The sequence below is a fragment of the Scyliorhinus canicula genome, chromosome 6, assembly GCF_902713615.1.
Source record: "Scyliorhinus canicula chromosome 6, sScyCan1.1, whole genome shotgun sequence".
Classification (NCBI taxonomy): domain Eukaryota; kingdom Metazoa; phylum Chordata; class Chondrichthyes; order Carcharhiniformes; family Scyliorhinidae; genus Scyliorhinus; species Scyliorhinus canicula.
Genome location: NC_052151.1, coordinates 7,597,343 through 7,611,686, shown reverse-complemented (window position 1 = coordinate 7,611,686; position 14,344 = coordinate 7,597,343). Strand labels below are relative to the sequence as shown.

At 50.1% G+C, this 14,344-nt stretch overlaps 1 protein-coding gene across 3 annotated transcripts in view; it reads left to right on the top strand.

Moving 5' to 3' along the window:
• The window catches only part of lrrc73 (leucine rich repeat containing 73), a 103,421-nt gene continuing 89,077 nt past the window's right edge, over nucleotides 1–14,344 (top strand). The window contains exons 1-2 of one of the 3 annotated variants that reach the window (XM_038798943.1): nucleotides 380–525; nucleotides 1,136–1,291. Coding sequence is in view for 1 of the 3 variants with exons in the window: in XM_038798940.1 (XP_038654868.1) it covers nucleotides 254–525 (272 nt within the window). In the remaining 2 variants the exon portion in view is untranslated. Of the gene's footprint in view, nucleotides 526–1,135; nucleotides 1,292–14,344 lie in introns of all 3 variants that reach the window. The other 2 variants (XM_038798942.1, XM_038798940.1) reach the window with 2 other exon arrangements.

Sequence of the window (14,344 nt, the reverse complement as noted above, 5' to 3'; positions counted from 1 at the left end):
ACTGTCTGTGACGATTGCTCTGTGCCGGATCCAAACGCAGATCCAACAGACCTCAAATCGGCAACACAACAGCTTTGAAACTCAAGAGGTAAACCATCCCCTCCCTTTTCCACCTTCGATTGCAAATCGGATCCAGAGTGGTTCGAATGTGAGAGCGTGCTTGTGGGCACGAGGCGCAGAATGAATTTGCCGTCTGGAGACGCGGTGTCCATAGTAACGGGCGGCTGACTGCGGCGGGGTTAGACTCGGGGCGATGCTGTCCGGCTCCATCCAGATCTCCGGAGAGACACTTTCCTTGGCCGAGGTGAAAGACATCTGTGACTCTCTCAGGGCCAACTCGGTGCGGCTGCTATCCCTGAGGGGCTGCCACATCTCCGAGCGCGATTTCCAGCGCATCAGCCGGCATGTGGCGGACTGTCAGTCCCTGGCACAGCTCAACCTCAACCTCGGAGTGGTCAGCAGCATCAACCGAGTTAAACAGCTGGCAGAGGCACTGGCATCCAACAGGTCCATCCATTCCCTCTTGTGAGTATTGGTCTGATAGATACGAATTCCGGAAGGAGAGGAATGGAACTGGAATTTGGGGAAATGGGATTTATGAATTGAGTGACAGTATCCATTGCCCAATTCGCCCACTATCGCTGACTGGCCTATAGATCATACAATCGTTGCAGCAGAGAAAGAGGCCACTCGGCCCGCCTATGCCTCGATTTTGCAAGAGCATTCTGCAATTCCAAACCCCTGCATTTTTTCCTCTGCAGATAATTCTCCAAATCCCTTTTGAAAGCCACATTTTAAAGTGCTTGCACCAGTCAGTGCTTTACAAATTCTATCCACTTGCTGCATTTAAAAATAACATCCTCAGGATGTCCTTTTTTTGTTTTGTCATAATCATCTTGTCATCTTGACACTGTGCCCTCTGGTTCTGGACCCTTGCAAAAGAGGATAGTTTCTTTGTGATCCTTCACAATTTAAACATCTCATCTTGCAACCTTTTCTTATCTGGGAGAACGGGGTTCTCCAATTAGCCTCATAACTGAAATTCATCTTTCCTGGAACCAATTCTGTCAATCCTTTTTACTTCCCTTCAAAAGCCTTCATACCGTTTTCCATTGTATTCTTTATTTTTATATAGGCCCAGATCTTCTGGTCAGTGCTGGGGTGATTACCTGTACCAATTTGGATGGCTATATTAAAATCTAGAAATATTTAAGCCCAATTACAATCAACCTAATTCACCAGTGTTTCGTTTACACTCAATCACATCAGAACAAGACTTTTGTTCCACATGGTAAGTTGGTAATTTAAAATAAGTTTATTATTTTTAAGAATTAAAATATCAAGTTATTTCAGATGAATTTATGGAGGGGAGTGATATGAGTAAGCCCTCTTAATTGAACATACAGAATGCACTACTGATATGGTGATAATTCACTAATTCCTTTCCAAACCAGATAAAATTCCAATTGTAACTAACACAATCAATGCAGGAAGAAAAAGGATCAGTGCAAATCAGACTTTTCCAACTTCTGTTGAGTGATCAGGCAGTAGAAACATGAAACCTGAGTACTACTTCTTTGGCAATAATTCTTGACCAGAATCTTGTCCATTCAGGTACTTCCAGTACACATGAATAGCAAAGGGTATTTCACTAAAAAAACACATTTTTAGCGCTTTTAGTCGACAACACACTTTGTCAAGCTATTATTAGTTCATTGATTAGCTCCAGTTGATGTTAGGTCAATTTAATGACTCCTTACTTACATCTTTCAATGATAATACCTGAATCCAAAAGTCAGATAACGAACGACTTTTTGTAAATCCCAGTTGGTGTTACTACTGGATGGAAAGATTCAAGAATGAAACCCTTGTTTTAAAGATCGTAACTTTTACTGTTTTCTAGAAAACGTGGAGGGACAGAGTCACAGGACTGCAAATTAGATTTTAACAACGAGGAAAAAAGTTCGTGAACGTGAAGATCCAGTAAAACTAAACTCTAAAAGCCTTCCTTTTTAAAAAAAAATAATAATTTTTACAGGATGTGGGCGTCACTGGTTCATCCAGCATTTGTTGCACATCCCTAGTTGCCTTTCAGAAGGTGGTGGTGAGTTGCCTTCTTGAGCCACTGCAGTCCCTGATGTGTAGAAACACACGCAGTACTGTTCATAGATCATAGATCATAGAATTTACAGTGCAGAAGGAGGCCATTCAACCCATCGAGTCTGCACCAGCCCTTGGAAAGAGCACCCTACCCAAGGTCAACATCTCCACCCTATCCCCATAACCCCATAACCCAGTAACTCCACCCAACGCTAAGGGCAATTTTGGACAGTAAGGTCAATTTATCATGGCCAATCCACCTAACCTGCACATCTTTGGACTGTGGGAGGAAACCGGAGCACCCGGAGGAAACCCACGCAGACACGGGGAGGATGTGCAGACTCCGCACAGACAGTGACCCAAGCCGGAATCGAACCTGGGACCCTGGAGCTGTGAAGCGATTGTGCTATCCACAATGCTACCGTGCTCCCCTGTTGGGGAGTGAATTCCAGGATTTTGACCCAGTCACAATGAGGGAACAGTGATATATTCCCAAGTCGGGGTGGTGGGTGACTTGGAGGGGAACCTCCAAGTGGTGGGGTTCCCAGGTATCTGCTGCCCTTGATGGTAGTGGCCATGGGTTTGGAAGGTGCTGTCTAAGGAACCTTAGTGAGTTCCTGCAGTGCATCTTGTATATGGTAGACATGGCTGCTACTGTTCGTCATGGCAGAGGGTTTGAATGTTCTGGAAGGGATAGCAATCAAGCGGGCTGCTTTGTCCTGGATGGTGTTCTTGACTGTTGTTGGAACTGCACCCATGGCAAGGGGAGAGTCTTCCATTACACTCCTGACTTGTGCCTTGTAGACAGACTTGGTGGGGGGTAGGATTCCTAGCCTTTGACCTGCCCTGGTAGCCACAGTATTAATATGGCCAGTCCTGTTCAGTTTCTGATCAATGGTAACCCACAGGATGTTGATTGTGGGAGATACAGAGATGGTAATGTCATTGAATGTCAAGGGACGATCCTCTCTTGTAGGAGAAGGTCATTGCCTGACACTTTGGCGCAAATGTAACTTGCACGTGTCAGCCCAAGGCTGGATATTATACCGGTATTGTTGCATTTGGACATGGACAGCTTCATTCCCGTACCAGCCTCCCCGGACAGACGCCGGAATGTGGCGACTAGGGACTTTTCACAGTAACTTCATTGAAGCCTACTCGTGACAATAAGCGATTTTCATTTCATTTCATTTCATTTTCATTATATGAGGAGTTGCAAGTGATGTTGAATATTGTGCAATCATCTGCGAACATCCCCACTTCTGATCTTATGATGGAAGGCAGGTCATTGATGAAATAGCTGAAGATGGTTGGGCCTAGGACAGTACCCTGAGGAACTCCTGCAGTGATGTTCTGGATCTGAGATGACTGACCTCGAACCACCACAACTATCTTCCTTTGTGTCAGGTATCATTCCAACCAGCGGAGAGTTTCCCCCCTGATTCCCATTGACTCCAGTTTAGCTTGGGCTTCTTGATACCATACTCGGTCAAATGCTGCCTTGATGTCAAGGGAAGTCACTCTTACCTCACCTCTGGCATTGAGCACTTTTGACCATGTTTGAACGAAGGCTGTAATGAGGCCAGGAGCTGAATGACCCTGGCGGAACTCAAACTGAGCGTCCGTGAGCAGGTTATTGATGAGTAAGTGCCACTTGACAGCACTGTTGATGACTCCTTCCATCACTTTGTTGATGATGGAATGTTGACTGAGTGGGTGGTGATTGGCTGGGTTGGATTTGTCCTGTTTCTTGTGTACAGGACACACTTGGGAAATTTTCACATTGCCAGGTAGATGTCACTGTTGGAGCTGTACTGGAACCGCTTGATTAGGGGTGCGGCAAGTTGTGGGGCAGTACAGAAAGTGGCCCGGGTTCAATTCCAGTCTTGGGTGACTGTGTGGAATTTGTTCATTTTTCCTGAGTCTATGGGTTTCCTCGGGTGCTCCAGTTTCCTCCCAGAGTCCAAAGATGTGCAGGGTAGGTGGATTGGTCATGTTAAATTGCCCTTTAATGTCCAAACGGTTAGGTGGGGTTATTTGGTTATAGGGATGGGGTGGGGGTGTGGGCTAAGATGGGGTGCTCTTTCGGAGGGTCGGTGCAGACCCGATGCCTGAATGCCTTCTTTCTGCATTGTAGGGACTCTATGATTCTGTGAAGTCTTCAGTAGTGTTGCTCGAATATTGTTAAGCTCACAACCTTTCAGTATCCAGTGCCTTCAGCCGTTCCTTGACATCACGTGGAGTAAATAGTATTGGCTGAAGAATGACATCTGTGATGCGAGGGATTCCCAGAGGAGACCGAGATGAATGATCCACTTGGCACTTCTGGCTGAAGATTGTTGTGAATGTTTCAGTCTTGCCTGTTGCTGGGCTCCTCCATCATTGAGGATGGGAATATTTGTGGAGCCTCCTCCTCGAGTGAGTTGTTTAATTGTCCACCACCATTCACGGCTGGATGTGGCAAGACTGCAGAGTTTTAATCATCAAATAGAATTATAGAATCCCTACAGCGCAGGAGGCCATTCGGCCCATCATGTCTGCACCGAACTTTGGAAAGAGTACCATACCTAGGCCCACGCCTCCACCCTAGCCCAGTAACCCCACCTAACCTTTTAGATGCTGAGGGGCAGTTTAGCAACCCCAATCCATCTAACCTGCCCACCTTTGGATACCTACCCGAAACTTGCCCCCGATTTCTTTTTTTTTTAAATATAATTTTTATTGGAATTTTTTACAGAAAATATAAAACGTAACGACAAACAATGAAATGCAACAAAATAACCCATAATAACTGTAACACCCCCAGACCGTATCGACGCATGTATCCCATCCCCCACCCCCCCCCCAACCCCAATGAACAACAAAAGAACTTAAAAATAAATTTAAATTAAATAAACAAACATAGTCATCGTCCACCCCCCCCCCCCCCCCCAACCTTTTCCCTCCTCCTTCCCCCCCCACCCCCCTGGGTTGCTGCTGCTACTGTCCCCGTACCCTATCGTTGAGCCAGAAAGTCGAGAAAAGGTTGCCACCGCATAAAGAACCCTTGTACCGACCCTCTCAGGGCGAATTTGATCTTCTCTAGCTTAATGAAACCCGCCATGTCATTGATCCAGGTCTCCACGCTTGGGGGCCTCGCATCCTTCCATTGTAGCAAGATCCTTCGCCGGGCTACTAGGGACGCAAAGGCCAGCACACCGGCCTCTTTCGCCTCCTTCACTCCCGGCTCCACCCCAACCCCAAGAATCGCGAGTCCCCATCCTGGCTTGACCCTGGATTCCACCACCCTCAACACCGTCCTCGCCACCCCCTTCCAGAACTCCTCCAGTGTCGAGCATGCCCAGAACATATGGGCATGGTTCGCTGGACTCCCCGAGCACCTGACACACCTATCTTCACCCCCAAAGAACCTACTCATCCTTGTCCCAGTCATGTGGGCCCGGTGCAGCACCTTGAATTGGATGAGGCTAAGCCGCGCACACGAGGAGGAAGAATTAACCCTCTCCAGGGCATCAGCCCATGTCCCGTCTTCGATCTGTTCCCCCAGTTCCCCCTCCCACTTAGCTTTCAGCTCCTCTACTGATGCCTTCTCCGCCTCCTGCATAACTTTGGAGATATCAGATATCTTCCCCTCTCCGACCCAGACCCCCGAAAGCACCCTGTCGCTCACCCCCCTCGCGGGAAGCGAAGGGAATCCCTCCACCTGCCGCCTAGTAAATGCCTTTACCTGCAGATACCTGAACATGTTCCCCGGGGGGGAGCCCAAATTTCTCCTCCAACTCCCCCAGGCTCGCAAACCTCCCATCAATAAACAGGTCCCTCAGCTGTCTGATGCCCGCTCTGTGCCAACCCTGAAATCCCCCATCAATGTTCCCTGTGACGAACCTATGGTTCCCCCTTAACGGAGCCTCCATCGAGCCCCCCACTTCTCCCCTATGTCGCCTCCACTGCCCCCAAATCTTGAGGGTAGCCGCCACCACCGGACTCGTGGTATACCTCGTAGGAGGGAGCGGCCACGGCGCCGTTACCAGGGCCCCCAAGCTTGTATCTCCACAGGACGCCCTCTCCATCCGTTTCCATGCTGCCCCCTCCCCCTCCATTACCCACCTGCGCACCATCGACACATTGGCCGCCCAATAATACCCCGAGAGATTGGGTAACACCAGCCCCCCCCCCCATCTCTACCCCGCTCCAAGAAGACCCTTTTCACCCTCGGGGTCCCATGCGCCCAAACAAAGCTCATGATGCTGCTAGTCACCCTTCTAAAAAAGGCCCTAGGGATAAAGATGGGCAAACACTGAAAAAGGAACAAGAACCTCGGGAGAACTCATTTTGACGGATTGCACTCTACCCGCCAACGATAGCGGCACCATGTCCCACCTTTTAAATTCCCCCTCCAACTGTTCCACCAGCCTGGTAAAATTAAGCTTATGGAGAGTCCCCCAACTCCTGGCCACCTGCACCCCCAGGTATCTCAAACTCTTCACTGCCCTCTTAAATGGGAGTCTCCCAATTCCCTCCTCCTGATCACCAGGGTGTACTACAAATACCTCACTCTTGCCTAAATTTAACTTATAGCCCGAGAAGCCCCCAAATTCCGCTAACAGCTCCATCACCCCCGGCATTCCCCCTTCTGGATCCGCCACATACAACAGCAGGTCGTCCGCATACAGCGATACACGATGTTCCTCCCCACCCCGCACCAGACCCCTCCATCTCCCTGACTCCCTCAACGCCATAGCCAAAGGTTCAATCGCCAGTGCAAAGAGCAAGGGGGACAGGGGGCACCTCTGCCTGGTCCCACGGTAGAGTCTAAAGTACTCTGATCTCCTTCCATTGGTAACTACACTTGCCATCGGAGCCGCGTAGAGCAGCCTCACCCATTTGAATAATCCCTCCCCGAATCCGAACCTCTCCAGCACCTCCCACAGGTACCCCCACTCAACTCTATCAAACGCTTTCTCCGCATCCAGCGCCACCACTATCTCCGCCTCCCCCTCCACTGCCGGCATCATAATAACATTTAGCAGTCTCCGCACATTCGTGTTGAGCTGCCGTCCCTTGACAAATCCTGTCTGATCCTCGTGTATCACCCCTGGCATACAGTCCTCTATCCTGGTGGCCAGGATCTTCGCCAGCAACTTAGCGTCAACATTGAGGAGCTAGATAGGCCTGTATGATCCACACTGCAAGGGGTCCTTATCCCGCTTTAGGATCAGAGAGATCAGTGCCCGCGACATCGTCGGGGGCAAAGCCCCCCCCCTCCCATACCTCATTGAAGGCTCGCACCAACAAGGGGCCCACCCGATCCGCATACTTTTTATAAAATTCCACCAGGAACCAATCCGGCCCCGGCGCCTTACCTGACTGCATTTGTCCAATCCCCCTGACTAGCTCCTCCAACTCTATCGGCGCCCCCAGCCCCTCTACCAGCTCCTCTTGAACCCTTGGGAACCATAGCCTGTTCATGAAGCTCTCCATCCCCCCTCTCCCCATCGGAGGTTCTGACCGGTACAGTTCCTCGTAGAAGTCCCTAAAGACCCCCATTTACTTCTGTCCCCTTCTGCACTACATTCCCACCCCTATCCGTCACTCCACCAATTTCCCTAGCCGCATCTCGCCTGCGGAGCTGATGCGCCAACATCCTGCTCGCCTTCTCCCCATACTCATATACCGTGCCCTGCGACCTCCTCCATTGTGTCTCCGCCTTTCTGGTGGTCAACAAGTCAAATTTGGCCTGCAAACTACGCCGTTCCCCCAGCAACCCCTCCTCCAGTGCTTCCGCATATCTCCTGTCCACATCCAGGAGCTCCCCCACCAGTCTTTCCCTCTCCTTCCTCTCCCTCCTTTCCCTATGGGCCCGGATGGAGATCAGCTCCCCCCGGATCACTGCTTTCAGAGCCTCCCAGACCATCCCCACCCGGACCTCCCCCGTGTCGTTGGTATCAAGATACCCCTCAATACTTCCCCGGACCCTCCTACACACCTCCTCATCAGCCAGCAGCCCCACATCCAGGCGCCAGAGCGGGCGCTGGTCCCGCCCCTCCCCCATCTCCAGATCAACCCAGTGCGGAGCATGGTCTGAAATTGCTATGGCCGAATACTCTGCATCCTGCACCTTCGGGATCAATCCCCTGCTTAGGATGAAAAAATCTATTCGGGAATAGACCCTATGGACATGGGAGAAAAAGGAATACTCCCGCGCTCTCGGCCTCCCAAACCTCCAGGGATCCACCCCTCCCATCTGGTCCATAAACCCCCTCAGTACTTTGGCCGCCGCCGGTCTCCTACCCGTCCTTGAACTGGACCGGTCCAGTGGGGGATCCAGCACTGTGTTAAAGTCTCCCCCCATGATCAGGCCCCATGCCTCCAGGTCCGGAATGCGGCCCAACAAGCGCCTCATGAAGCCGGCATCATCCCAATTCGGGGCATATACATTAACCAGCACCACCTTCTCTCCCTGCAGCCTACCCTTCACCATAATATATCTGCCCTCCTTGTCCGACACCACCTCAGCCGCCTCGAACGCCACCCCCTTCCCCACCAGAATCGCCACCCCCCGGTTCTTCACGTCCAATCCTGAGTGAAAAACCTGCCCCACCCACCCCTTCCTCAGACGAACCTGGTCCGCCACCTTCAAGTGGGTCTCCTGGAACATAGCCACGTCCGCCTTCAGTCCCTTCAGATGAGAAATTACCCTAGTTCTCTTAACCGGCCCATTCAGCCCCCTCACGTTCCAGGTAATCAGCCGGATCAGAGGGCAACCTGCCCCTCTCCCCCGCCGGCTAGCCATAGCTTATCGACTGCTCGCCCCAGGCCAGCTCGCCCCGCCTGACCCGTTCCCCATGGCGATAACGCCTCTCCTCTACCCCCCCGGCCCACGCCTACTCCTTCCTGGCCATTCCAGCAGCAACCCGGTATCCCCCCCCCCCACCCCCCCAGGCTAGGACCCCTCCTAGCCGCGACGCACCCTCCATGGTACTTCCGTGAGTCAGCTGACTTCTGCTGACCCGGCAGCTCCTGCCAAAACCAATCTCCTCCCGGCATGGGGTCATCCCCCTCTTGCCACACCTCCTTGGCACCGCTTCAGCGCGGGAAAGAAAACCAGTAAAGGCCACGCCCCCACCTCCAGCTCCGCCCCCCCGCCCCGCAGCGCGGACAACCAGAGGAAAGCCCGCGCTTTCACACTGCCACACCCCACCCTTCTGACGCAGCTCCTCAAAATCCAGTTTCACCCCAACCCCCAGCCCCGTACAGAAGAGAACATATAAAGCACATGCCCCCAACGTTCCCCCAACGTTCCCCACATACCCCACACCCATACCCATACCCAACAGACAAACCCACCCGGAAACAGAGCAAAAAGAAAACCAGCATAAAAAAAACACGTGTCAAAATTGAAGAACAACAACAGCGAAAACAGCAACGGCCATAGTGTGTCCCCAGACCCTAGTTCGAGTCCAGCTTCTCCGCCTGTACAAAGGCCCACGCCTCCTCCATGGACTTGAAGTAGTGGTGCCGGTCCTTATATGTCACCCACAGACGCGCAGGCTGCAGCATTCCAAATCTGACCTGCTTGGCATGCAGCACCGCCTTCGTCCGGTTGAACCCGGCCCGCCGCTTTGCCACCTCCGCACTCCAGTCCTGGTAGATTCGCACTACCGAATTCTCCCACTTGCTGCTCCTCTCTTTCTTGGCCCAGCGCAGCACACACTCCCGGTCACTAAATCGATGGAACCGCACCAGCACTGCCCGCGGGGGTTCATTTGCCTTAGGCCTCCTGGCCAGCACTCTGTGAGCTCCCTCAAGCTCCAGGGGCATATGGAAGGACCCCGCTCCCATCAACGAGCTCAACATCGTGGTCACGTACGACGGGAGATCCGACCCTTCCAGCCCCTCCGCCAGGCCCAGGATCTTCAAATTCTTTCGCCTCGTGCGAACGTCCAGCTCCTCCAAGCGGTCTTGCCACTTTTTGTGAAGTGCCTCGTGCAACTCCACTTTCCCCACGAGGACCACGGCTTCCTCCTCCCTCTCAGCGGCCTGCTGCTGCAACTCCCGGATAGACACCTCCTGTGCCGCCTGGGTCCCAAGCAGCTTGTTGGTAGTCGCATTCAGGGAGTCCAGCAACTCAGCCTTCAGCTCCGCAAAACAGCGCAGAAGAGAGACCTGCTGCTCCTGCGCCCACTTCCACCAGTCCTCGGGTGTTCCGCCGGCCGCCATTTTGTCCTTCTTCCCCCGCTTTTCTTGGGGAGCTGCTGCAGCTCTTTCCTTTGCCCCACTCCGGGTGAGCACCATAAATTATGGGGAATGCTCCTCTAGACACCTTCCCCCACCGGGATTCGTCGAGACAGCGCCGTTTGAGGCCCTCAAATCGGCCCAAAAGTCCTTAAGTAGCGGGAGCTGCGTTGCGGCGCAACTGCAAAGCCGATTTTCTGACCGCTCCACTCCTAGTCCAGGCCATCCACCGGTGGAGAATCTGAGAAGGAGTGTTCCCACACGGGGGAAAGTCCAAACAGCACCACTACGAGCCCTTAAAAGAGCCTCAAAGTCTGAAAATAGTGGGAGCCACTGAACATGCGGCTTAGCTCCGCATCACCGCTACCGGAAGTCCGTCTCCGCTTCTTCAATGGCCTTGGTGAGATCTTTTCACAGTTCTTCCCTCTGCTGCTAGAATTCAGCTTTCATCAAGGCCCTCAGGTCAGCTTGAGACCTATAAGCTGGCCCTTCCCCCGCTTGCATGCTTGCAGAGGCTTTTGTTTGCTGCTGCTTCAGACAAATCTTGCACTGTTTCTGAGGGTCTGATAACCCAGAAACATCCTATTCCTGGGGGAAAATACTCCTTGAACCTTCACCCACGCCTTTTCATCGAAATTCCAACCCGTGCTGCCCAAAAAAGAGCTCTTTTCTGCAACCTTAGTCAGGAGCTGCCTCTGTGTGATCACTCACTCCATGATGCACACCGGAAGTCCCTTGCCCCCGATTTCTAAGCAATGACTTCTACTTCTTCACAACTTGTTTCCGTTTCATGCCGAATCCTTTCTAAGTACAATAAAGGCGCAGTTTATCTGAAACCAAAGCCCCCAGCCGCCTTGGTATTGCATGAATCTAACTATAAGTTTACCCTTCCTTACACAGCAACACTAAATTAAACTCACTCAAAACTGTACATTATTTCTAATATTTAACATTACAAATATAAATCTGCTAAAACTATCTTTGTTTTCCTGACAGTAGTTCCTTGCTTAGTAATCTAGATCAAATTATGAACAATGAGCTATTCTTAAACCAGACCATGATGTTCTGTGGTGTATCACAAATTACAAAGGTTCCTTTGCTGAAACAATTTCTGCTAGCACTGCACCTTTTAGAAATTGGTTTTTACAGCATTAATGTAAAATAAAAATCTAGTCTTTCCATATAATTACTGATTAATTATAAAATCTTCAATTAGGGCTCACTACTTACTTAATCATTTGACTCTGACTAGTGTCTAAATAGAAAATCAATGTAGTAGTTAAAAATATGCAGAATATGAAATGGATGCAGGAAGCTACATGTTAGAGTTAAAATCCTTGACCTTGTTAGTATATTACAATAAACATAAAATGAAACTAGTTTGAAAATGGGACCTGACTGTATATGTGCATAAGTCATTGAAGATTGAGAGTGGTTAATAAAGTATACAATATCCAGGCTTTATTATTAAGGGCATAGAGTACATGAGCAAGTAGGTTATGGTGAACTTATATAACTCACCACTTCGGCCTCAGCTGGAGAATTGTGTCCAGTTCTAGGAATTATCTGACGGCATTGGAGAGTATGCAGAAAAGATTCACGACTATGGTTCCTGGGAAGAGGAAATTCCTCAGAACGGTTAGGTCTATTTTCCTTAGAGAAAAGAAGGCTGAGAGGAGCTTTAATAGTGGTATTCAAAACCATCAGGGGTTTGGGAAAAGTAGATAGTGAGAAACTGTTCCCACTCGTGAAAGTATTGAGAAGAAGGCACAGATTTAAAGTAACCAGTAAAGGAAGCAATAGTGATATGAATAAAAGCATACAACCATAGAAAAGTTACAGCACAGAAGGAGGCCATTCAGCTCATCTTGTCCATGCCAGGCCAAGGAGATACCCAGCTTCCCTTTTTAATCCTACCTTCCTGCACCCGGTCCATATCCCTGTATTTTACAGCACCTAAGGTGCAGATCCAGGTACTTTTTAAAAGGGTTTAGGGTTTCTACCGCCACCACAAACTCAGGCAGTAAATTCAAGACTCTCACTACCCTCTGCATAAAAAAATCCTTCCCCATGTCCCCTCTACACCTTCTGCCTCTTTTCTTGAATCTATGTTTAGGGGCCTCACGGTAGCATGGTGGTTAGCATCAATGCTTCACAGCTCCAGGGTCCCAGGTTCGATTCCCGGCTGGGTCACTGTCTGTGTGGAGTCTGCACGTCCTCCCCGTGTGTGCGTGGGTTTCCTCCGGGTGCTCCGGTTTCCTCCCACAGTCCAAAGATGTGCAGGTTAGGTGGATTGGCCATGCTAAATTGCCCGTAGTGTAAGGTTAATGGGGGGATTGTTGGGTTACGGGTATACGGGTTACGTGGGTTTAAGTAGGGTGATCATTGCTCGGCACAACATCGAGGGCCAAAGGGCCTGTTCTGTGCTGTACTGTTCTATGTTCTATGTTCTATGTCTCCTGGTTCTAGAACTCTCCACCAGGGGAAACAATTTTATCCTCTCCACCTTATCTCTTCCCCTCATAATTTTGAACACCTTAATTAAGTCACCCCTTAGCCTTCTTTGTTCCAAGGAAAATAACCTCAACACATCCAATCTCGTAGCTACACTTTTCTAGCCCTGGAACATTCTTGTAAGTCTCCTCTTCACTCTATCCAGAGCATTTACTTCCTTCCTATAATGTGGTGGCCAGAACTGCACACAATACTCCAGTTGCAGCCTCACCAATGTTTTATACAATTCCAAACCTTTACGTGCTGCGACTGGTTATAGATCATAGAACAGTACAGCACAGTACAGGCCCTTTGGCCCACAATGTTGTGCCGACCATTTATCCAAATCTAAGTTCAACCTAACATATACCCTTTCAATTTACTGCTGTCTATGTGCCTGTCACTTACAAGGGGTCACAATTTCAAGGTGAGAGGGGGAAAGTTTAAGGGAGATGTGCGTGAAAAGTTTTTTACGCAGAGGGTGGTGGGTGCCTGGAACGCTTTGCCAGCGGAGGTGGTAGAGGCGCGTGCACGATAGCATCATTTAAGATGCATCTGGACAGATATATGAACGGGCGGGGAACAGAGGGAACTAGATCCTTGGAAAATAGGCGACAGGTTTAGATAAAGGATCTGGATCGGCGCAGGCTGGGAGGGCCGAAGGGCCTGTTCCTGTGCTGTAATTTTCTTTCTTCTTTGTTCTTTGTCCAAGAGTCGCTTAAATGTCCCTAATGACTCTGACTCCACCATGGCCGCTGACAGTGCATTCCACGCACCCACCACTCTCTGTGTAAAGAACCTCCTCTGACATCTCCCCTATACCTTCCTCCAATCACCTTAAAATTATGTCCCCTCGTGACAGCCATTTCTGCCCTGGGGAAAATTCTCTGGCTATCCACTCTATCCATGCCTCTCATCACCTTGTACACCTCTATCAAGTCACCTCTCTTCCTTCTTCGCTCCAGTGAGAAAAGCCCTAGCTCCCTCAACCTTTTTTCATAAGACATGCCCTCCAGTCCAGGCAGCATCCTGGTAAATCTACACCCTCTTCAAAGCATCCACATCATAATAAGGCCACCGGAACGGACACAATATTCCAAGTGTGGTCGAACCAGGGTTTTATAAAGCTGCAGCAAAACCTCGCAGCTCTTAAACTCAATCCCTCTGTTAATGAAAGCCAACATACCATTCGCCTTCTTAATAACCCTATCAACCTGGGTTGCCTGGGTGGCAACTTTAAGGGATCTATGTACGTGGACCCCAAGATCCCTCTGTTCCTCCACATTCCAAGAATCCTGCCTTTAACCCTGTATTCAGCATTCAAATTTGACCTTCCAAAATGAATCACTTCACATTTATCTCGGCTGAACTCTATCTGCCACTTCACAGCCCAGCTCTGCATCCTGTCAATGTCCTTTCCAATGTATTTTCTTGAATTTTGTTTAATTCCCTTTTCTTCCCATGTACTAAATGATCTGTTGAGCTGCTTGCAGAAAAATACTTTTCACTGTACCTT